Consider the following 24,210-nt stretch of genomic DNA (forward strand, 5'->3'; position numbering starts at 1 on the left):
CTCAAATTAAAGCAGGAAGCACCAGTGACTAGATCAATGGAAGGTCAGTGGAAGCAGATGCTACAGGACTGTTTTGCAGCACAGACTGGAATATTTTCTGGGATTCCTCCGATGGCATTGAGAAGTACACCACATCAGTCATTGGCTTCATCAATAAGTGCATTGATTATGTCGTCCCCACTGTGACCGTACGTGTATACCCCAACCAGAGGCCATGGATTACAGGCAGCATCCGCACTGAGCTAAAGGCTAGAGCTGCCGCTTTCAAGGAGTGGGACTCTATCCCTAAGCTTATAAGAAATGCCGCTATGCCCTCTGATGAACCATCAAACAGGCAAAGCGTCAATACAGGACTAAGATCGAATCGTACTACACCGGCTCTGACACACCAACTGGCAGGTGTCTTCACTGACATTTTCATCCTCTCCCTGTATGAGTCGGTAATTCCAACATGTTTCAAGCAGACCGCCATAGTCCCTGTGCCCAAGAACACTAAGGTAACCTGCCTAAATGACAACCGACCCGTAGCACTCACGTCTGTAGCCATGAAATGCTTTGAAAGGCTGGTCATGGCTCACATCAACACCATTATCCCAGAAACCCTAGACCCACTCCAATTTGCATACCGCCCCAACAGATCCACAGATGATGCAAACTCTATTGCACTCCACACTGCCCTTTCCCACCTGGACAAAAGGAACACCTATGTGAGAATGCTATTCATTGACTACAGCTCAGCGTTCAACACCATAGTGCCCTCAAAGCTCATCACTAAGCTAGGGACCTTGGGACTAAACACCTCCCTCTGCAACTGGATCCTGGACTTCCTGACGGGCCGCCCCCAGGTGGTAAGGGTAGGCAACAACACATCTGCCACGCTGATCCTCAACATGGGGGCCCATCAGGGGTGCGTGCTCAGTCCCCTTCTGTACTCCCTGTTCACTCATGACTGCACAGCCAGGCACGACTCCAACACCATCATTAAGCACGGCAGAGCTTCAAGTTCCAACACCAATAAACTAACATGGTCCAAACATACTAAGACAGTCGTGAAAAGGGCACGACAAAACCTGTTTCCCCTCAGGAGACTGAAAAGATTTGGCATGGGTCCTCACATCCTCAAAATGTTCTTCAGCTGCACCATCGAGAGCATCCTGATGGGTTGCGTCAGTGCCTGGTATAGCAACTGCTCGGCCTCTGATCGCAAGGCACTACAGAGGGCCCAGAACAGCCCAATACATCACTGGGGCCAAGGTTCCTGCCATCCAGGACCTAAATACCAGGCGGTGTCAGAGGAAGGCCCTGAAAATTGTCAAAGACTCCAGCCACCCTAGTCATAGACTGTTCTCTCTGCTACCGCACAGCAAGCGGTACCGGAGCGCCAAGTCTAGGTCCAAGAGGATTCTAAACAGCTTCTACCCCCAAGCCATAAGACTCCTGGACAGCTAATCAAATGGCTACCCAATTTGCATTGTCCCCCCCCCCCCATTTTACACCGCTGCCACTCTCTGTTGTTATCATCTATGCATAGTCACTTTATTAACTCTACCTTCATGTACATATTACCTCAACTAACCGGTGCCCCCTGCACATTGACTCTGTACTGGTACCCTTGTATTAAAGTCTCCACATTGACTCTGTACTGGTACCCTTGTATTAAAGTCTCCACATTGACTCTGTACCGTAATACCCTGTATATAGCCTCCACATTGACTCTGTACTGGTACCCTGTATATAGCCTCCACATTGACTCTGTACTGGTACCCTGTATATAGCCTCCACATTGACTCTGTACCGTAATACCCTGTATATAGCCTCCACATTGACTCTGTACCGTAACACCCTGTATATAGCCTCCACATTGACTCTGTACCGTTACCCTGTATATAGCCTCCACATTGACTCTGTACTGGTACCCCCTGTATATAGCCTCCACATTGACTCTGTACCGTAATACCCTGTATATATCCTCCACATTGACTCTGTACCGTAATACCCTGTATATAGCCTCCACATTGACTCTGTACCGTTACACCCTGTATATAGTCTCCACATTGACTCTGTACCGGTACCCCCTGTATATAGCCTCCACATTGACTCTGTACCGGTACCCCCTGTATATAGCCTCCACATTGACTCTGTACCGGTACCCCCTGTATATAGCCTCCACATTGACTCTGTACCGGTACCCCCTGTATATATCCTCCACATTGACTCTGTACTGGTACCCCCTGTATATAGCCTCCACATTGACTCTGTACCGGTACCCCCTGTATATAGCCTCCACATTGACTCTGTACTGGTACCCCCTGTATATAGCCTCCACATTGACTCAGTACTGGTACCCCCTGTATATAGCCTGCACATTGACTCTGTACCGGTACCCCCTGTATATAGTCTCCACATTGACTCTGTACCGGTACCCCCTGTATATAGCCTGCACATTGACTCTGTACCGGTACCCCCTGTATATAGTCTCCACATTGACTCTGTACCGGTACCCCCTGTATATAGCCTCCACATTGACTCTGTACCGGTACCCCTTGTATATAGCCTCCACATTGACTCTGTACCGGTACCCCTGTATATAGCCTCCACATTGACTCTGTACCGGTACCCCCTGTATATAGCCTCCACATTGACTCTGTACCGTAACACCCTGTATATAGCCTCCACATTGACTCTGTACCGGTACCCCCTGTATATAGTCTCCACATTGACTCTGTACTGGTACCCCCTGTATATAGCCTCCACATTGACTCTGTACCGGTACCCCCTGTATATAGCCTCCACATTGACTCTGTACCGGTACCCCCTGTATATAGCCTCCACATTGACTCTGTACCGGTACCCCCTGTATATAGCCTCCACATTGACTCAGTACTGGTACCCCCTGTATATAGCCTCCACATTGACTCTGTACTGGTACCTCCTGTATATAGCCTCCACATTGACTCTGTACTGGTACCCCCTGTATATAGCCTCCACATTGACTCTGTACTGGTACCCCTGTATATAGCCTCCACATTGACTCAGTACTGGTACCCCCTGTATATAGCCTCCACATTGACTCAGTACTGATACCCCCTGTATATAGCCTCCACATTGACTCAGTACTGGTACCCCTGTATATAGCCTCCACATTGACTCAGTACTGGTACCCCTGTATATAGTCTCCACATTGACTCTGTACTGGTACCCCCTGTATATAGTCTCCACATTGACTCTGTACTGGTACCCCTGTATATAGCCTCCACATTGACTCTGTACCGGTACCCCCTGTATATAGTCTCCACATTGACTCTGTACTGGTACCCCTGTATATAGTCTCCACATTGACTCAGTACTGGTACCCCTGTATATAGCCTCCACATTGACTCTGTACCGGTACCCCTGTATAAAGCCTCCACATTGACTCTGTACCGGTGCCCCTGTATATAGCCTCCACATTGACTCTGTACTGGTACCCCCTGTATATAGCCTCCACATTGACTCAGTACTGGTACCCCTGTATATAGCCTCCACATTGACTCTGTACTGGTACCCCTGTATATAGCCTCCACATTGACTCTGTACTGGTACCCTGTATATAGCCTCCACATTGACTCTGTACCGGTACCCCCTGTATATAGCCTCCACATTGACTCTGTACCGGTACCCCTGTATATAGTCTCCACATTGACTCTGTACCGGTACCCCTGTATATAGCCTCCACATTGACTCTGTACCGGTACCCCTGTATATAGCCTCCACATTGACTCTGTATCGGTACCCCCTGTATATAGCCTCCACATTGACTCTGTACCGGTACCCCTTGTATATAGCCTCCACATTGACTCTGTACTGGTACCCCTGTATATAGCCTCCACATTGACTCAGTACTGGTACCCCCTGTATATAGCCTCCACATTGACTCTGTACCGGTACCCCCTGTATATAGCCTCCACATTGACTCAGTACTGGTACCCCCTGTATATAGCCTCCACATTGACTCAGTACTGGTACCCCCTGTATATAGCCTCCACATTGACTCTGTACCGGTACCCCCTGTATATAGCCTCCACATTGACTCTGTACTGGTACCCCCTGTATATAGCCTCCACATTGACTCAGTACTGGTACCCCCTGTATATAGTCTCCACATTGACTGTACTGGTACCCCCTGTATATAGCCTGTACATTGACTCAGTACCAGTACCCCCTGTATATAGCCTGCACATTGACTCAGTACCAGTACCCCCTGTATATAGCCTGCACATTGACTCAGTACCAGTACCCCCTGTATATAGCCTGCACATTGACTCAGTACCAGTACCCCCTGTATATAGCCTGCACATTGACTCAGTACCAGTACCCCCTGTATATAGCCTGCACATTGACTCAGTACCAGTACCCCCTGTATATAGCCTGCACATTGACTCAGTACCAGTACCCCCTGTATATAGCCTGCACATTGACTCAGTACCAGTACCCCCTGTATATAGTCTCCACATTGACTCAGTACCGGTACCCCCTGTATATAGTCTCCACATTGACTCAGTACCAGTACCCCCTGTATATAGTCTCCACATTGACTCAGTACCAGTACCCCCTGTATATAGTCTCCACATTGACTCAGTACCAGTACCCCCTGTATATAGTCTCCACATTGACTCAGTACCGGTACCCCCTGTATATAGTCTCCACATTGACTCAGTACCAGTACCCCCTGTATATAGTCTCCACATTGACTCTGTACTGGTACCCCCTGTATATAGCCTCCACATTGACTCTGTACCATAACACCCTGTATATAGCCTCCACATTGACTCTGTACCAGTACCCCCTGTATATAGCCTCCACATTGACTCTGTACCGGTACCCCCTGTATACAGCTGAACAATTAATCAAATGGTTACCTGGACTATTTACCTAGTCCGAGAACCTGATTATAGCCTCGTTATTGTCTAGTACACCTGTTGTATTCATCATTTCACTGTGAGGTCTACTACACCTGTTGTATTCAGCATTTCACTGTGAGGTCTACTACACCTGTTGTATTCAGCATTTCACTGTAAGGTCTACTACACCTGTTGTATTCATCATTTCACTGTGAGGTATACTACACCTGTTGTATTCAGCATTTCACTGTGAGGTCTACTACACCTGATGTATTCAGCATTTCACTGTGAGGTCTACTACACCTGATGTATTCAGCATTTCACTGTGAGGTCTACTACACCTGATGTATTCAGCATTTCACGGTGAGGTCTACTACACCTGTTGTATTCAGCATTTCACTGTAAGGTCTACTACACCTGTTGTATTCAGCATTTCACTGTGAGGTCTACTACACCTGTTGTATTCAGCATTTCACTGTAAGGTCTACTACACCTGTTGTATTCAGCATTTCACTGTGAGGTCTACTACACCTGTTGTATTCAGCATTTCACTGTGAGGTCTACTACACCTGTTGTATTCAGCATTTCACTGTGAGGTCTACTACACCTGTTGTATTCAGCATTTCACTGTGAGGTCTACTACAGCTGGTGTATTCAGCATTTCACTGTGAGGTCTACTACACCTGTTGTATTCAGCATTTCACTGTGAGGTCTACTACACCTGTTGTATTCAGCATTTCACTGTGAGGTCTACTACACCTGTTGTATTCAGCATTTCACTGTAAGGTCTACTACACCTGTTGTATTCAGCATTTCACTGTAAGGTCTACTACACCTGTTGTATTCAGCATTTCACTGTGAGGTCTACTACACCTGTTGTATTCAGCATTTCACTGTGAGGTCTACTACACCTGTTGTATTCAGCATTTCACTGTGAGGTCTACTACAGCTGGTGTATTCAGCATTTCACTGTGAGGTCTACTACACCTGTTGTATTCAGCATTTCACTGTGAGGTCTACTACACCTGTTGTATTCAGCATTTCACTGTGAGGTCTACTACACCTGTTGTATTCAGCATTTCACTGTAAGGTCTACTACACCTGTTGTATTCAGCATTTCACTGTAAGGTCTACTACACCTGTTGTATTCAGCATTTCACTGTGAGGTCTACTACACCTGTTGTATTCAGCATTTCACTGTGAGGTCTACTACACCTGTTGTATTCAGCATTTCACTGTGAGGTCTACTACACCTGTTGTATTCAGCATTTCACTGTGAGGTCTACTACACCTGTTGTATTCAGCATTTCACTGTAAGGTCTACTACACCTGTTGTATTCAGCATTTCACTGTGAGGTCTACTACACCTGTTGTATTCAGCATTTCACTGTGAGGTCTACTACACCTGTTGTATTCAGCATTTCACTGTAAGGTCTACTACACCTGTTGTATTCAGCATTTCACTGTGAGGTCTACTACACCTGTTGTATTCAGCATTTCACTGTGAGGTCTACTACACCTGTTGTATTCAGCATTTCACTGTAAGGTCTACTACACCTGTTGTATTCAGCATTTCACTGTGAGGTCTACTACACCTGTTGTATTCAGCATTTCACTGTAAGGTCTACTACACCTGTTGTATTCAGCATTTCACTGTAAGGTCTACTACACCTGTTGTATTCAGCATTTCACTGTGAGGTCTACTACACCTGTTGTATTCAGCATTTCACTGTAAGGTCTACTACACCTGTTGTATTCAGCATTTCACTGTGAGGTCTACTACACCTGTTGTATTCAGCATTTGACTGATAAAATATTATTTTATTTGATATCTGCAATTGGAGACAGCAAAGAGAAGTGGGGGACATGTTGTAGAGGTATTTTCATTTGAATTAATTTGCATTTTAATTAATTTGCATTGGCAAGACTGGTTTGATAATGTAACCTATAATAAAAATAATAAAGTCAGGGATTTTGATGCAACGCTGGAGTCAGGATTTTGGGTTTAAGTGGGATTGGAAAGGAAGGACCGGAGAAGATAGACTTTTCCATCATGGCACCCAAACAGGCACCCTATTCCCTTTGGTCAGATACCCTATTCCCTTTGGTCATATACCCTATTCCCTTTAGTCAGATACCCTATTCCCTTTGGTCAGATACCCTATTCCCTTTAGTCAGATACCCGATTCCCTTTGGTCAGATACCCTATTCCCTTTAGTCAGATACCCTATTCCCTTTGGTCAGATACCCGATTCCCTTTGGTCAGGTACCCTATTCCCTTTAGTCAGATACCCTATTCCCTTTGGTCAGATACCCGATTCCCTTTGGTCAGGTACCCTATTCCCTTTAGTCAGATACCCGATTCCCTTTGGTCAGATACCCGATTCCCTTTAGTCAGGTACCCTATTCCCTTTGGTCAGATACCCTATTCCCTTTGGTCAGATACCCTATTCCCTTTAGTCAGATACCCTATTCCCTTTGGTCAGATACCCGATTCCCTTTGGTCAGGTACCCGATTCCCTTTGGTCAGATACCCAAATCCCTTTAGTCAGATACCCTATTCCCTTTGGTCAGTTACCCTATCCCCTTTAGTCAGATACCCTATTCCCTTTGGTCAGATACCCTATTCCCTTTAGTCTGATACCCTATCCCCTTTGGTCAGATACCCTATTCCCTTTGGTCAGATACCCTATTCCCTTTGGTCAGATACCCAAATCCCTTTAGTCAGATACCCTATTCCCTTTGGTCAGATACCCGATTCCCTTTGGTCAGATACCCGATTCCCTTTGGTCAGGTACCCGATTCCCTTTGGTCAGATACCCAAATCCCTTTGGTCAGATACCCGATTCCCTTTGGTCAGATACCCTATTCCCTTTGGTCAGAAACCTGATTCCCTTTGGTCAGATACCTGATTCCCTTTGGTCAGATACCTGATTCCCTTTAGTCAGATACCCGATTCCCTTTGGTCAGATACCCTATTCCCTTTAGTCAGATACCCTATTCCCTTTGGTCAGATACCCGATTCCCTTTGGTCAGGTACCCGATTCCCTTTGGTCAGATACCCAAATCCCTTTGGTCAGATACCCAAATCCCTTTAGTCAGATACCCTATTCCCTTTGGTCAGTTACCCTATCCCCTTTAGTCAGATACCCTATTCCCTTTGGTCAGATACCCTATTCCCTTTAGTCTGATACCCTATTCCCTTTGGTCAGATACCCTATTCCCTTTGGTCAGATACCCAAATCCCTTTAGTCAGATACCCTATTCCCTTTGGTCAGATACCCGATTCCCTTTGGTCAGATACCCGATTCCCTTTGGTCAGGTACCCGATTCCCTTTGGTCAGATACCCAAATCCCTTTAGTCAGATACCCTATTCCATTTAGTCAGATACCCTATTCCCTTTAGTCAGATACCCTATTCCCTTTGGTCAGATACCCGATTCCCTTTGGTCAGGTACCCTATTCCCTTTAGTCAGATACCCGATTCCCTTTGGTCAGATACCCGATTCCCTTTAGTCAGGTACCCTATTCCCTTTGGTCAGATACCCTATTCCCTTTGGTCAGATACCCTATTCCCTTTAGTCAGATACCCTATTCCCTTTGGTCAGATACCCGATTCCCTTTGGTCAGGTACCCGATTCCTTTTGGTCAGATACCCAAATCCCTTTAGTCAGATACCCTATTCCCTTTGGTCAGTTACCCTATCCCCTTTAGTCAGATACCCTATTCCCTTTGGTCTGATACCCTATACCCTTTGGTCAGATACCCTATTCCCTTTGGTCAGATACCCTATTCCCTTTGGTCAGATACCCAAATCCCTTTAGTCAGATACCCTATTCCCTTTGGTCAGATACCCGATTCCCTTTGGTCAGATACCCGATTCCCTTTGGTCAGGTACCCGATTCCCTTTGGTCAGATACCCAAATCCCTTTAGTCAGATACCCTATTCCCTTTGGTCAGATACCCGATTCCCTTTGGTCAGATACCCGATTCCCTTTGGTCAGGTACCCGATTCCCTTTGGTCAGATACCCAAATCCCTTTAGTCAGATACCCGATTCCCTTTGGTCAGATACCATATTCCCTTTGGTCAGAAACCTGATTCCCTTTGGTCAGATACCTGATTCCCTTTGGTCAGATACCTGATTCCCTTTGGTCAGATACCCTATTCCCTTTGGTCAGATACCCTATTCCCTTTGGTCAGATACCCTATTCCCTTTAGTCAGATACCCTATTCCCTTTGGTCAGGTAACCGATTCCTTTTGGTCAGATACCCAAATCCCTTTAGTCAGATACCCTATTCCCTTTGGTCAGTTACCTTATCCCCTTTAGTCAGATACCCTATTCCCTTTGGTCAGATACCTGATTCCCTTTGGTCAGATACCTGATTCCCTTTGGTCAGATACCCGATTCCCTTTGGTCAGATACCCTATTCTGAGATATAAAGGCATATGAAGCAGAGATCCCTTCTGTCTTTGTTGTTTTCCCCAGCCAGAAACACACAGTGTTAGGGCTCGATCTGTGACATTACATCACTGTAAACACATGCAGACAGCTGTGAGACAGATTGAGGGAGGATTACATCTGTTAACACAACAGCTGATGATTGACTGGCTCTCTGAAAGCGTTACCTGTGTGTTACTACTATAGTGGTCCTGTTGGCACAGACTTTGGAGAGTGAAGCCTGGATGTTGCGTTCTGTCTGTGTGTCCAGGGCTGACGTGGCCTGCAGAGAGAGACAGGGAGAGAGACAGTTAGTACGTGGCCTGCAGAGAGAGAGAGACAGGGAGAGAGAGAGACAGGGAGAGAGAGAGACAGGGAGAGAGAGAGACAGGGAGAGAGCGAGAGACAGGGAGAGAGAGAGACAGGGAGAGAGAGAGACAGGGAGAGAGAGAGAGATAGGGAAAGAGAGAGACAGGGAGAGAGAGAGACAGGGAGAGAGAGAGAGACAGGGAGAGAGAGAGAGACAGGGAGAGAGAGAGACAGGGAGAGAGAGACAGGGAGAGAGAGAGACAGGGAGAGAGAGACAGGGAGAGAGAGAGAGGGGTAGTATGTAGCATGTAGCATAGAAAATAATAACATGGGACCAACATGAGAATAAAACAAAAAAGTTATGATATGAAGTCTATCAGACTGTAACTCCTATTGTTTCCCAACCAGCAGTGTTTGGCTGCAATTCAACAGAAACTTCAGAACACACATTATTGGTTTCCAGCACAAAGAACCATTGGCCCTTCTATCTACAGCAAAGCAATGAAGTCAAGCTAGGTTGAGGACCTGTGTGACAGAGACCTGTGTGACAGAGACGAGGAGGGTTTTATACACACACAGTCCCTGACATGACTCCCACCTGCCCCCCCACCTGCCCCCCCTCCCACCTGCCCCCCACCTGCCCTCTTCCTCCATGCCATCCTCCCCCACCTGCCCTCTTCCTCCATAACCCCTCCCTCCCACCTGCCCCCCCACCTGCCCTCCTCCCTCCCCTGCCCTCTTCCTCCATGCCCTCCTCCCTCCCTGCCCTCTTCCTTCATGCCCTCCTCCCTCCCCTGCCCTATTCCTCCATGCCCTCCTCCCTCCCCCTGCCCTATTCCTCCATGCCCTCCTCCCTCCCCCTGCCCTATTCCTCCATGCCCTCCTCCCTCCCCTGCCCTATTCCTCCATGCCCTCCTCCCTCCCCTGCCCTATTCCTCCATGCCCTCCTCCCTCCCCCTGCCCTATTCCTCCATGCCCTCCTCCCTCCCCCTGCCCCCTTTCCTCCATGCCCTCCTCCCTCCCCTGCCCTCTTCCTCCATGCCCTCCCTCCCACCAGCCCCCCACCTGCCCCTTCCTCCATGCCCTCCTCCCTCCCTCCCTGCCCTCCCACCTGCCCTCTTCTCCTTGCACCCCCCCCCCACCTGCCCTCTTCCTCCATGCCCTCCTCCCTCCCCCTGCCCTATTCCTCCTGCCCTCCTCCCACCTGCCCTCTCCCTCCCCTGCCCTCCTCCCCTGCCCCCTCCCACTCCTCCCCTCCCTCCTCCATGCCCTCCTCCTCCCCTGCCCTCTTCCTCCATGCCCTCCTCCCTCCCACCTGCCCCATTCCTCCATGCCCTCCTCCCTCCCACCTGCCCTCCTCCTCCATGCCCTCCTCCCCCCCACCTGCCCTCCCTCCCTCCCCATGCCCTCCTCCCTCCCTCCCACCTGCCCTCCCTCCTCCTGCCCTCCTCCCTCCCTGCCCTATTCCTCCATGCCCTCCTCCCCCCACCTGCCCTCTTCCTCCCTGCCCTCCCCCCACCTGCCCTATTCCTCCATGCCCTCCTCCCCCCCCTGCCCTATTCCTCCATGCCCTCCTCCTCCCCCCTGCCCTATTCCTCCATGCCCTCCTTCCCTGCCCCTCCATGCCCTCCTCCCCCCCTCCTCCTGCCCTATTCCTCCATGCCCTCCTCCTCCCACCTGCCCTACCTGCCCTATTCCTCCATGCCCTCCTCCCTCCCCTGCCCTATTCCTCCATGCCCTCCTCCCTCCCCCCCTGCCCTATTCCTCCATGCCCTCCTCCCCCCTGCCCTATTCCTCCATGCCCTCCTCCCTCCCCCTGCCCTATTCCTCCATGCCCCTCCCTCCCACCTGCCCTATTCCTCCATGCCCTCCTCCCTCCCCCTGCCCTATTCCTCCATGCCCTCCTCCTCCCCCCTGCCCTTCTTCCTCCATTCCTCCTCCCTCCCCCCTGCCCTATTCCTCCATGCCCTCCTCCCTCCCCCCCCTGCCCTCTTCCTCCATGCCCTCCTCCTCCCCTGCCCTATTCCTCCATGCCCTCCTCCCTCCCCCTGCCCTATTCCTCCATGCCCTCCTCCCTCCCCCTGCCCTATTCCTCCATGCCCTCCTCCCTCCCACCTGCCCTCTTCCTCCATGCCCTCCTCCCTCCCCCTGCCCTCTTCCTCCATGCCCTCCTCCCTCCCCCTGCCCTCTTCCTCCATGCCCTCCTCCCTCCCACCAGCCCCCCACCTGCCCTCTCCTCCATGCCCTCCTCCCCCCCCTGCCCTCCCACCTGCCCTCTTCCTCCTTGCACCCCCCCACCTGCCCTCTTCCTCCATGCCCCTCCCTCCCTCCCCTGCCCTATTCCTCCTTGCACCCCCCCACCTGCCCTCCTCCCTCCCCTTGCCCTCCTCCCCCCCTGCCCTCTTCCTCCATGCCCCCTCCCTCCCCTGCCCTCCTCCTCCCTCCCCTGCCCTCTTCCTCCATGCACTCCTCCCTCCCACCTGCCCTCTTCCTCCATGCCCTCCTCCCTCCCACCTGCCCTCTTCCTCCATGCCCTCCTCCCTCCCACCTGCCCTCCTCCCTCCTCCTCCCTCCCTGCCCCTCCCTCCTCCCACCTGCCCTCCTCCCTCCTCCTGCCCTCCTCCCTCCCCCCTGCCCTATTCCTCCCTGCCCTCCTCCCCCACCTGCCCTCTTCCTCCTGCCCTCCTCCCCCACCTGCCCTCTTCCTCCATGCCCTCCTCCCCCCCACCTGCCCTCTTCCTCCATGCCCTCCTCCCCCCCACCTGCCCTATTCCTCCATGCCCTCCTCCCTCCCCCCTGCCCTCTTCCTCCATGCCCTCCTCCCTCCCACCTGCCCTATTCCTCCCTGCCCTCCTCCCCCCACCTGCCCTCTTCCTCCATGCCCTCCTCCCCCCCACCTGCCCTCTTCCTCCCTGCCCTCCTCCCCCCCCACCTGCCCTCTTCCTCCATGCCCTCCTCCCCCACCTGCCCTCTTTCCTCCCTGCCCTCCTCCCCCCACCTGCCCTTTTCCTCCATGCCCTCCTCCCCCCACCTGCCCTATTCCTCCATGCCCTCCTCCCCCCACCTGCCCTATTCCTCCATGCCCTCCCCCACCTGCCCTCTTCCTCCATGCCCTCCTCCCTCCCCCTGTCCTATTCCTCCATGCCTCCTCCTCCCCCCACCTGCCCTCTTCCTCCATGCCCTCCTCCTCCCCTGCCCTATTCCTCCATGCCCTCCTCCCCCCACCTGCCCTCTTCCTCCATGCCCTCCTCCCCCCACCTGCCCTCTTCCTCCATGCCCTCCTCCCTCCCCCCCCTGCCCTATTCCTCCATGCCCTCCTCCCTCCCCCCTGCCCTATTCCTCCATGCCCTCCTCCTCCCACCTGCACTATTCCTCCATGCCCTCCTCCCTCCCCTGCCCTATTCCTCCATGCCCTCCTCCTCCCCCCTGCCCTATTCCTCCATGCCCTCCTCCCTCCCCTGCCCTATTCCTCCATGCCCTCCTCCCTCCCTCCTGCCCTATTCCTCCATGCCCTCCTCCCTCCCCCTGCCCTATTCCTCCATGCCCTCCTCCTCCCACCTGCCCTCTTCCTCCATGCCCTCCTCCCTCCCCCTGCCCTTTCCTCCATGCCCTCCTCCCTCCCCCTGCCCCTTCCTCCATGCCCTCCTCCCTCCCACCTGCCCTCTTCCTCCATGCCCTCCTCCCTCCCCCTGCCCTCTTCCTCCATGCCCTCCTCCCCCCCTGCCCTATTCCTCCATGCCCTCCTCCCTCCCCTGCCCTCTTCCTCCCTCCCCCTGCCCTATTCCTCCATGCCCTCCTCCCCCCACCTGCCCTATTCCTCCCTGCCCTATTCCTCCATGCCCTCCTCCCTCCCCCCTGCCCTATTCCTCCATGCCCTCCTCCTCCCCTGCCCTATTCCTCCATGCCCTCCTCCTCCCTCCCCTGCCCTATTCCTCCATGCCCTCCTCCCCCCACCTGCCCTCTTCCTCCATGCCCTCCCCCCCCACCTGCCCTATTCCTCCATGCCCTCCTCCCTCCCCCTGCCCTATTCCTCCATGCCCTCCTCCCCCCACCTGCCCTATTCCTCCATGCCCTATTCCTCCATGCCCCTCCTCCCTCCCCTGCCCTTTCCTCCCCCCCTGCCCTATTCCTCCATGCCCTCCTCCCCCACCTGCCCTATTCCTCCCTGCCCTATTCCTCCATGCCCTCCTCCCCCCTGCCCTATTCCTCCATGCCCTCCTCCCTCCCCCTGCCCTATTCCTCCATGCCCTCCTCCCTCCCCCTGCCCTATTCCTCCATGCCCTCCTCCCCCCACCTGCCCTCTTCCTCCATGCCCTCCTCCCCCCACCTGCCCTATTCCTCCATGCCCTCCCTCCCTCCCCCTGCCCTATTCCTCCATGCCCTCCTCCCCCACCTGCCCTATTCCTCCATGCCCTATTCCTCCATGCCCTCCTCCTCCCACCTGCCCTATTCCTCCATGCCCCATTCCTCCATGCCCCACCCCACCTGCCCTATTCCTCCATGCCCTATTCCTCCATGCCCTCCTCCTCCCACCTGCCCTATTCCTCCATGCCCTATTCCTCCATGCCCTCCTCCCTCCCACCTGCCCTATTCCTCCATGCCCTATTCCTCCATGCCCTCCCCCCCCACCTGCCCTATTCCTCCATGCCCTCCTCCCCCCACCTGCCCTATTCCTCCATGCCCTCCTCCCCCCACCTGCCCTATTCCTCCATGCCCTCCATCCCTCCCCCTGCCCTATTCCTCCATGCCTCCTCCCCCCACCTGCCCTCTTCCTCCATGCCCTCCTCCCTCCCCCTGCCCTATTCCTCCATGCCCCCTCCTCCCTGCCCTATTCCTCCATGCCCTCCTCCCCCCCACCCTCCATGCCCTCCTCCCTGCCCTATTCCTCCATGCCCTCCTCCTCCTGCCCTATTCCTCCCCTGCCCTATTCCTCCATGCCCTCCTCCCCCCCCCCTGCCCTATTCCTCCATGCCCTCCTCCTCCCCCCACCTGCCCTATTCCTCCATGCCCTCCTCCCCCCCTGCCCTATTCCTCCATGCCCTCCTCCCTCCCCCTGCCCTATTCCTCCATGCCCTCCTCCCCCCCCCTGCCCTATTCCTCCATGCCCTCCTCCCCCCCCCCCCCCTATTCCTCCATGCCCTCCTCCTCCCCCCTGCCCTATTCTCCATGCCCCTCCTCCCTCCCCCCTGCCCTATTCCTCCATGCCCTCCTCCCCCCACCTGCCCTTCCTCCATGCCCTCTCCCTCCCCCCCATGCCCTATTCCTCCATGCCCTCCTCCTCCATGCACCTGCCCTCCATTCCTCCATGCCCTATTCCTCCCCTCCCTGCCCTATTCCTCCATGCCCTCCTCCTCCCCTGCCCTATTCCTCCATGCCCTCCTCCCTCCCCCCTGCCCTATTCCTCCATGCCCTATCCTCCCTGCCCCATTCCTCCATGCCCTCCTCCATGCCCTCCTCCCTGCCCTATTCCTCCATGCCCTCCCTCCCTCCCCTATTCCTCCATGCCCTCCCTGCCCTATTCCTCCATGCCCCATTCCTCCCCCTGCCCTATTCCTCCATGCCCCCCCCACCTGCCCTATTCCTCCATGCCCTCCCCCCCCCCCCTATTCCTCCATGCCCTCCCCCCCCTGCCCTATTCCTCCATGCCTCCTCCCCCCTGCCCTATTCCTCCATGCCCTCCCCCTCCCTCCCCCATGCCCTATTCCTCCATGCCCTCCTCCCCCCCCTGCCCTCCCCCTCCATGCCCTCCTCCCCACCTCCCCTGCCTCTTCCTCCATGCCTCCTCCTCCCTGCCCTATTCCTCCATGCCCCTCCCCCACCTGCCCTCCTCCATGCCCTCCCCCTCCATGCCCTCCTCCCTCCCCTGCCCTATTCCTCCATGCCCTCCTCCCTCCCCCACCTGCCCTCTTCCTCCATGCCCTCCTCCCCCCACCTGCCCTCTTCCTCCATGCCCTCCTCCCCCCACCTGCCCTATTCCTCCATGCCCTCCTCCCCCCCACCATGCCCTGTTCCTCCATGCCCTCCTCCATGCCCCCACCTGCCCTATTCCTCCATGCCCTCCTCCCCCACCTGCCCTATTCCTCCATGCCCTCCTCCCTGCCCCCTGCCTCCATGCCCTCCTCCATGCCCCTATTCCTCCATGCCCTCCCCCTGCCCTATTCCTCCATGCCCTCCTCCCTCCCCCCTGCCCTATTCCTCCATGCCCTCCTCCCCCCCTCCCTATTCCTCCATGCCCTATTCCTCCATGCCCTCCTCCCTCCCCCTATTCCTCCCATGCCCTCCTCCCCCCACCATGCCCTCCTCCTCCATGCCCTCCTCCCCCCACCTGCCCTATTCCTCCATGCCCTCCCCCCTGCCCTATTCCACCATGCCCTATTCCTCCATGCCCTATTCCTCCATGCCCTCCTCCCTCCCCCATGCCCTCCTTCCTCCATGCCTCCATCCTCCCTCCCCCCTGCCCTATTCCTCCATGCCCTCCCCCCCCCACCTGCCCTCTTCCTCCATGCCCTCCTCCCCCCACCTGCCCTATTCCTCCATGCCCTCCCCTCCCCACCTGCCCTATTCCTCCATGCCCTCCCTGCCCCCTGCCCTATTCCTCCATGCCCTCCTCCCTCCCCCTGCCCTATTCCTCCATGCCCTCCTTCCTCCATGCCCCTCCCCCCACCTGCCCTATTCCATGCCCTACCTGCCCTTTCCTCCATGCCCTCCTCCCTCCCCCTGCCCTATTCCTCCATGCCCTCCTCCCTCCCACCTCCATGCCCTCTTCCTCCCTCCATGCCCTCCTCCCTCCCCCTGCCCTATTCCTCCATGCCCTCCTCCCCCCACCTGCCCTCCTCCCATGCCCTCCTCCCCCCCACCTGCCCTATTCCTCCATGCCCTCCTCCCTCCCCTCCATGCCCCTCCATTCCTCCCTGCCCTATTCCTCCATCCCCCCTGCCCTATTCCTCCATGCCCTCCTCCCCCCCCTGCCCTATTCCTCCATGCCCTCCTCCCCCCACCTGCCCTATTCCTCCATGCCCTCCTCCCCCACCTGCCCTATTCCTCCATGCCCTCCTCCCCCCCTGCCCTATTCCTCCATGCCCTCCTCCTCCCCCTGCCCTATTCCTCCATGCCCTCCTCCCCCCTGCCCTATTCCTCCATGCCCTCCTCCCCCCCCTGCCCTATTCCTCCATGCCCTCCCCCTATTCCTCCATGCCCTCCCCCCTGCCCTATTCCTCCATGCCCTCCCCTCCTGCCCTATTCCTCCATGCCCTCCTCCTCCTCCATGCCCTCCATCCCCCCCCTGCCCTATTCCTCCATGCCCTCCTCCCCCCACCTGCCCTATTCCTCCATGCCCTCCTCCCTCCCCCTGCCCTATTCCTCCATGCCCTCCTCCCCCCCCTGCCCTATTCCTCCATGCCCTCCTCCCCCCCCCTGCCCTATTCCTCCATGCCCTCCTCCCTCCCCCTGCCCTATTCCTCCATGCCCTCCTCCTCCATGCCCTATTCCTCCATGCCCTCCTCCCCCCACCTGCCCTATTCCTCCATGCCCTCCTCCCCCCCCTGCCCTATTCCTCCATGCCCTCCTCCCCCCACCTGCCCTATTCCTCCATGCCCTCCTCCCCCCTGCCCTATTCCTCCATGCCCTCCTCCCCCTGCCCTATTCCTCCCCCCCCCCTGCCCTATTCCTCCATGCCCTCCTCCCCCCCTGCCCTATTCCTCCATGCCCTCCTCCCTCCCCTGCCCTATTCCTCCATGCCCTATTCCTCCATGCCCTATCCCTCCATGCCCTATTCCTCCATGCCCTATTCCTCCATGCCCCTCCCTCCCTCCCCCTGCCCTATTCCTCCATGCCCTCCTCCCTCCCCCTGCCCTATTCCTCCATGCCCTCCTCCCCCCCTGCCCTCCTCCCTCCATGCCCTCCTCCCTCCCCCTGCCCTATTCCTCCATGCCCTCCTCCCCCCCCCTGCCCTCTTCCTCCATGCCCTCCTCCCCTCCCCCTGCCCTCCCTCCATGCCCTCCTCCCTCCCCCCTGCCCTATTCCTCCATGCCCTCCTCCCTCCCCCTGCCCTATTCCTCCATGCCCTCCTCCCCCCCCCTGCCCTATTCCTCCATGCCCTCCTCCCCCCACCTGCCCTATTCCTCCATGCCCTCCTCCCCCCCCCTGCCCTATTCCTCCATGCCCTCCTCCCCCCCACCTGCCCTATTCCTCCATGCCCTCCTCCTCCATGCCCTATTCCTCCATGCCCTCCTCCCTCCCCCTGCCCTATTCCTCCATGCCCTCCTCCCTCCCCCCCCCATGCCCTATTCCTCCATGCCCTCCTCCCCCCTGCCCTATTCCTCCATGCCCTCCTCCCCCCCTGCCCTATTCCTCCATGCCCTCCTCCCCCTGCCCTATTCCTCCATGCCCTCCCTCCTCCCCCTGCCCTATTCCTCCATGCCCTCCTCCCTGCCCCCTGCCCTATTCCTCCATGCCCTCCTCCCTCCCACCTGCCCTATTCCTCCATGCCCCCTCCCCCACCTGCCCTATTCCTCCATGCCCTCCTCCATGCCCCCCCCCCCCACCTGCCCTATTCCTCCATGCCCTCCTCCCCCCACCTGCCCTATTCCTCCATGCCCTCCTCCCTCCCCCTGCCCTATTCCTCCATGCCCTCCTCCCTCCCACCTGCCCTCTTCCTCCATGCCCTTTCTCCTCCCCCCCTGCCCTATTCCTCCATGCCCTCCTCCCCCCACCTGCCCTATTCCTCCATGCCCTCCTCCCCCCACCTGCCCTATTCCTCCATGCCCTCCTCCCCCCCCTGCCCTATTCCTCCATGCCCTCCTCCTCCCCACCTGCCCTATTCCTCCATGCCCTCCTCCCCCCCTGCCCTATTCCTCCATGCCCTCCTCCCCCCCCCTGCCCTATTCCTCCATGCCCTCCTCCCTCCCCCTGCCCTATTCCTCCATGCCCTCCTCCCTCCCACCTGCCCTTTCCTCCATGCCCTCCTCCTCCCCCCCCCTGCCCTATTCCTCCATGCCCTCCTCCCCCCACCTGCCCTATTCCTCCATGCCCTCCTCCCTCCCCACCTGCCCTATTCCTCCATGCCCTCCTCCTCCCCCTTCCCTATTCCTCCATGCCCTCCTCCCTCCCCCTGCCCTATTCCTCCATGCCCTTTCCCCCCCTGCCCTATTCCTCCATGCCCTCCTCCCCCCCACCTGCCCTATTCCTCCATGCCCTCCTCCCTCCCCCTGCCCTATTCCTCCATGCCCTCCTTCCCCACCTGCCCTATTCCTCCATGCCCTCCTCCCTCCCCCTGCCCTATTCCTCCATGCCCTCCTCCCTCCCCCTGCCCTATTCCTCCATGCCCTCCTCCCTCCCCCTGCCCTATTCCTCCATGCCCTCCTCCCCCCCCTGCCCTATTCCTCCATGCCCTCCTCCCCCCACCTGCCCTATTCCTCCATGCCCTCCTCCCTCCCCTGCCCTATTCCTCCATGCCCTATTCCTCCATGCCCTATTCCTCCATGCCCTCCTCCCTCCCCCTGCCCTATTCCTCCATGCCCTCCTCCCCCCCCTGCCCTATTCCTCCATGCCCTATTCCTCCCTGCCCTATTCCTCCATGCCCTCCTCCATGCCCTCCTCCCTGCCCTATTCCTCCATGCCCTCCCTCCCTCCCTCCATGCCCTCCTCCCTATTCCTCCATGCCCTCCTCCCTCCCTATTCCTCCATGCCCTCCCCCCACCTGCCCTATTCCTCCATGCCCCCCCCACCTGCCCTATTCCTCCATGCCCTCCTCCCCTGCCCTATTCCTCCATGCCCTCCCCCACCTGCCCTATTCCTCCATGCCCTCCCCCCCCCCTGCCCTATTCCTCCCTGCCCCTCCCCCCACCTGCCCTATTCCTCCATGCCCTCACCCCTGCCCTATTCCTCCATGCCCTCCCCCCACCTGCCCTATTCCTCCATGCCCTCCCCTGCCCTATTCCTCCATGCCCTATTCCTCCATGCCCTCCTCCCTCCCCCCCTGCCCCATCCTCCCCCCACCTGCCCTATTCCTCCATGCCCTCCTCCCCCACCTGCCCTCTTCCTCCATGCCCTCCTCCCTCCCCCTGCCCTATTCCTCCATGCCCTCCTCCCCCCACCTACCCTATTCCTCCATGCCCTATTCCTCCCCCCCTGCCCTATTCCTCCATGCCCTATTCCTCCCCCTGCCCTATTCCTCCATGCCCCCCCCCTGCCCTATTCCTCCATGCCCTATTCCTCCATGCCCTCCCCCCCACCTGCCCTCCTCCTCCATGCCCTATTCCTCCATGCCCTCCTCCCTCCCTCCCCCTGCCCTATTCCTCCATGCCCTCCTCCCTCCCCTGCCCACTTCCTCCATGCCCTCCTCCCCCCCACCTGCCCTATTCCTCCATGCCCTCCTCCCCCCACCTGCCCTATTCCTCCATGCCCTCCTCCCCCCACCTGCCCTATTCCTCCATGCCCTCCTCCCTCCCCCTGCCCTATTCCTCCATGCCCTCCTCCCTCCCCCTGCCCTATTCCTCCATGCCCTCCTCCCTCCCCCTGCCCTCTTCCCTCCATGCCCTCCTCCTCCCACCTGCCCCATTCTTCCATGCCCTATTCCTCCATGCCCTCCTCCCCCCACCTGCCCTCTTCCTCCATGCCCTCCTCCCCCACCTGCCCTATTCCTCCATGCCCTCCTCCTCCCCCCTGCCCTATTCCTCCATGCCCTCCTCCCTCACCCCTGCCCTATTCCTCCATGCCCTCCTCCCTCCCCCTGCCCTATTCCTCCATGCCCTCCTCCCCCCACCTGCCCTCTTCCTCCATGCCCTCCTCCCCCCACCTGCCCTATTCCTCCATGCCCTATTCCTCCCCCTGCCCTATTCCTCCATGCCCTATTCCTCCATGCCCTATTCCTCCATGCCCTCCTCCTCCCCGATGCCCTATTCCTCCATGCCCTCCTCCCCCCCCCTGCCCTATTCCTCCATGCCCTCCTCCCCCCACCTGCCCTCTTCCTCCATGCCCTCCTCCCCCCACCTACCCTATTCCTCCATGCCCTATTCCTCCCCCTGCCCTATTCCTCCATGCCCTATTCCTCCCCCTGCCCTATTCCTCCATGCCCTCCTCCCCCCTGCCCTATTCCTCCATTTCCCCCCCCTGCCCTATTCCTCCCTGCCCTATTCCTCCATGCCCTCCCCCCACCTGCCCTATTCCTCCCTGCCCTATTCCTCCATGCCCTCCTCCTCCCTCCCCCTGCCCTATTCCTCCATGCCCTCCCCCCACCTGCCCTATTCCTCCCTGCCCTCTTCCTCCATGCCCTCCTCCCCCCCTGCCCTATTCCTCCATGCCCTCCTCCCTCCCCCTGCCCTATTCCTCCATGCCCTCCTCCCCCCACCTGCCCTATTCCTTCATGCCCTCCTCCCTCCCCCTGCCCTATTCCTCCATGCCCTCCTCCCTCCCCCCTGCCCTATTCCTATTCCCACCTGCCCTCCTCCCTCCCAGCCCTTCTCCCTCCCCCTGCCCCCCCACCTGCCCTCTTTCCCCTGCCGTCCCTCCCACCTGCCCCCTCCCTCCCCCACCAGCCCTCTTCCCGACCCCCTATCTCTCACCTCATCTAGCAGTATAATACGGGGGTCCTTCAGGATTGTACGGGCGATGGCTACTCTCTGTTTCTCTCCTCCACTCAGCTTCAGACCCCTCTCTCCCACCTGGGTCTCATACCCTGTGGAGACAACACACATTATCCTCCTCATCCTCCTCATTATCTTCATCCTCTTCTTCATCATCCTCTTCCTCACCCTCGGGCAGTGACAGGATCTTGTAGTGTATGTCCGCAGCGAGGGCAGCCTCCTCCACCTCCTGGTCGCTAGCGGGAATGCGTCCGTACCGGATGTTGTTTCTTATGCTGTCATTGAAGAGCACTGTGTCCTGAGGAACCACACCGATGTAGGAGCGGAGAGAGGTCTGGGTCACCTATAGCCAGGGATGGTACAGATTAGGATTACAGAGAGAGGTCTGGGTCACCTATAGCCAGGGATGGTACAGATTAGGATTACAGAGAGAGGTCTGGGTCACCTATAGCCAGGGATGGTACAGATTAGGATTACAGAGAGAGGTCTGGGTCACCTATAGCCAGGGATGGTACAGATTAGGATTACAGAGAGAGGTCTGGGTCACCTATAGCCAGGGATGGTACAGATTAGGATTACAGAGAGAGGTCTGGGTCACCTATAGCCAGGGATGGTACAGATTAGGGTTACAGAGAGAGGTCTGGGTCACCTATAGCCAGGGATGGTACAGATTAGGATTACAGAGAGAGGTCTGGGTCACCTATAGCCAGGGATGGTAGAGATTAGGATTACAGAGAGAGGTCTGGGTCACCTATAGCCAGGGATGGTACAGATTAGGATTACAGAGAGAGGTCTGGGTCACCTATAGCCAGGGCTGGTACAGATTAGGATTACAGAGAGAGGTCTGGGTCACCTATAGCCAGGGATGGTACAGATTAGGATTACAGAGAGAGGTCTGGGTCACCTATAGCCAGGGATGGTACAGATTAGGATTACAGAGAGAGGTCTGGGTCACCTATAGCCAGGGATGGTACAGATTAGGATTACAGAGAGAGAGGTCTGGGTCACCTATAGCCAGGGATGGTACAGATTAGGATTACAGAGAGAGGTCTGGGTCACCTATAGCCAGGGATGGTACAGATTAGGATTACAGAGAGAGGTCTGGGTCACCTATAGCCAGGGATGGTACAGATTAGGATTACAGAGAGAGGTCTGGGTCACCTATAGCCAGGGATGGTACAGATTAGGATTACAGAGAGAGAGTCTGGGTCACCTATAGCCAGGGATGGTACAGATTAGGATTACAGAGAGAGGTCTGGGTCACCTATAGCCAGGGATGGTACAGATTAGGATTACAGAGAGAGGTCTGGGTCACCTATAGCCAGGGATGGTACAGATTAGGATTACAGAGAGAGGTCTGGGTCACCTATAGCCAGGGATGGTACAGATTAGGATTACAGAGAGAGGTCTGGGTCACCTATAGCCAGGGATGGTACAGATTAGGATTACAGAGAGAGGTCTGGGTCACCTATAGCCAGGGATGGTACAGATTAGGATTACAGAGAGAGGTCTGGGTCACCTATAGCCAGGGATGGTACAGATTAGGATTACAGAGAGAGGTCTGGGTCACCTATAGCCAGGGATGGTACAGATTAGGATTACAGAGAGGTCTGGGTCACCTATAGCCAGGGATGGTACAGATTAGGATTACAGAGAGAGGTCTGGGTCACCTATAGCCAGGGATGGTACAGATTAGGATTACAGAGAGAGGTCTGGGTCACCTATAGCCAGGGATGGTACAGATTAGGATTACAGAGAGAGGTCTGGGTCACCTATAGCCAGGGATGGTACAGATTAGGATTACAGAGAGAGGTCTGGGTCACCTATAGCCAGGGATGGTACAGATTAGGATTACAGAGAGGTCTGGGTCACCTATAGCCAGGGATGGTACAGATTAGGATTACAGAGAGAGGTCTGGGTCACCTATAGCCAGGGATGGTACAGATTAGGATTACAGAGAGAGGTCTGGGTCACCTATAGCCAGGGATGGTACAGATTAGGATTACAGAGAGAGGTCTGGGTCACCTATAGCCAGGGATGGTACAGATTAGGATTACAGAGAGAGGTCTGGGTCACCTATAGCCAGGGATGGTACAGATTAGGATTACAGAGAGAGGTCTGGGTCACCTATAGCCAGGGATGGTACAGATTAGATTACAGAGAGAGGTCTGGGTCAGGATTACAGAGAGAGAGTCTGGGTCACCTATAGCCAGGGATGGTACAGATTAGGATTACAGAGAGAGGTCTGGGTCACCTATAGCCAGGGATGGTACAGATTAGGATTACAGAGAGAGGTCTGGGTCACCTATAGCCAGGGATGGTACAGATTAGGATTACAGAGAGAGGTCTGGGTCACCTATAGCCAGGGATGGTACAGATTAGGATTACAGAGAGAGGTCTGGGTCACCTATAGCCAGGGATGGTACAGATTAGGATTACAGAGAGAGGTCTGGGTCACCTATAGCCAGGGATGGTACAGATTAGGATTACAGAGAGAGGTCTGGGTCACCTATAGCCAGGGATGGTACAGATTAGGATTACAGAGAGAGGGTCTGGGTCACCTATAGCCAGGGATGGTACAGATTAGGATTACAGAGAGAGGTCTGGGTCACCTATAGCCAGGGATGGTACAGATTAGGATTACAGAGAGAGGTCTGGGTCACCTATAGCCAGGGATGGTACAGATTAGGATTACAAAGAGAGGTCTGGGTCACCTATAGCCAGGGATGGTACAGATTAGGATTACAGAGAGAGGTCTGGGTCACCTATAGCCAGGGATGGTACAGATTAGGATTACAGAGAGAGGTCTGGGTCACCTATAGCCAGGGATGGTACAGATTAGGATTACAGAGAGAGAGGTCTGGGTCACCTATAGCCAGGGATGGTACAGATTAGGATTACAGAGAGAGGTCTGGGTCACCTATAGCCAGGGATGGTACAGATTAGGATTACAGAGAGAGGTCTGGGTCACCTATAGCCAGGGATGGTACAGATTAGG

General features: G+C 56.1%; 1 protein-coding gene across 1 annotated transcript in view; it reads right to left on the minus strand.

The window, feature by feature from the left end:
* The window catches only part of LOC135563583 (ATP-binding cassette sub-family B member 6-like), a 118,566-nt gene that overhangs the window by 11,815 nt on the left and 82,541 nt on the right, over positions 1–24,210 (minus strand). The window contains exons 14-16 of the mRNA XM_065006406.1: positions 21,381–21,555; positions 21,192–21,304; positions 9,510–9,604 (exon numbers count right to left, since the gene is read on the minus strand). Of these exons, the coding sequence (XP_064862478.1) occupies positions 9,510–9,604; positions 21,192–21,304; positions 21,381–21,555 (383 nt within the window). The remainder of the gene's footprint in view (positions 1–9,509; positions 9,605–21,191; positions 21,305–21,380; positions 21,556–24,210) is intronic.

This window comes from Oncorhynchus nerka, linkage group LG3 (assembly GCF_034236695.1).
Source record: "Oncorhynchus nerka isolate Pitt River linkage group LG3, Oner_Uvic_2.0, whole genome shotgun sequence".
NCBI classification, from domain to species: Eukaryota; Metazoa; Chordata; class Actinopteri; order Salmoniformes; family Salmonidae; genus Oncorhynchus; species Oncorhynchus nerka.